General features: G+C 57.5%; 1 protein-coding gene across 2 annotated transcripts in view; it reads right to left on the reverse strand.

Annotated features, from left to right (window-relative positions):
• LOC103621126 overlaps window positions 1–800 on the reverse strand; it is an 11,704-nt gene that overhangs the window by 5,877 nt on the left and 5,027 nt on the right. Inside the window, exon 2 of one of the 2 annotated variants that reach the window (XM_017742431.1) lies at window positions 1–182. This exon is cut by the window's left edge and continues 317 nt beyond it. The exons of the other annotated variant lie outside the window; for it this stretch is intronic. Within the exon in view, the coding sequence (XP_017597920.1) occupies window positions 1–182 (182 nt within the window). The remainder of the gene's footprint in view (window positions 183–800) is intronic. 2 annotated transcript variants of the gene reach the window in all.

Raw genomic sequence — 800 nt, forward strand, 5'->3', positions numbered from 1 at the left:
TTCCTGCGGTTGCTCCGGCAGGGATGTGGGAGCAGAGGAAAGCTGGGAATTGCCCTGAGGGGCCGATCCCATTTTCCCGGTTTTCCATGGATTCCAGAGACTCCACGAGGAGCGAAGCCAGGATGCACAAAGGCTGAGTTTTTCCATGGGATGGAGCAGTGGGAAAAGCGGGAATTCTGCGCCTGGGGAGGGCAGAAAGGTGGGAATTCTGTGCCTGGGGAGGGGCAGAAAAGCGGGAATTCTGTGCCTGGGGAGGGGCAGAAAAGCGGGAATTCTGTGCCTGGGGAGGGCAGAAAGGTGGGAATTCTGCGCCTGGGGAAAGCGGGAATTCTGCGCCTGGGGAGGGGCAGAAAGGTGGGAATTCTGTGCCTCTGGAAGGGCAGAAAAGCGGGAATTCTGCGCCTGGGGAGGGCAGAAAGGTGGGAATTCTGTGCCTGGGGAAAGGCAGAAAAGCGGGAATTCTGTGCCTCTGGAAGGGCAGAAAAGCGGGAATTCTGCGCCTCCAGCTCCCAAATACCAACAGCATTCCAAAGGAGCAATTCCAGGGGAAACCATGGAGCTGCTGGAGCCCCTCTGGATCAGGCTGGGAGAGCTGGGAATGCTCCCTTGGAGAAGGAATTCCAGGGATTTCTTGGAGTCCATTCCAGAGCCTAAAGGGGCTCCAGGAGAGCCGCAGAGGGATTTGGGATCAGGGATTTGGGATCAGGGATTCGGGATCAGGAGCCAGGGAATGGCTTCCCAGTGGGAAACTGGAATCCAGCGGGGATTTTGGGAAGGAATTCCTGCCTGGAAATCGGGCT

This window comes from Corvus brachyrhynchos, unplaced genomic scaffold (assembly GCF_000691975.1).
Source record: "Corvus brachyrhynchos isolate BGI_N302 unplaced genomic scaffold, ASM69197v1 scaffold166, whole genome shotgun sequence".
NCBI lineage: Eukaryota > Metazoa > Chordata > Aves > Passeriformes > Corvidae > Corvus > Corvus brachyrhynchos.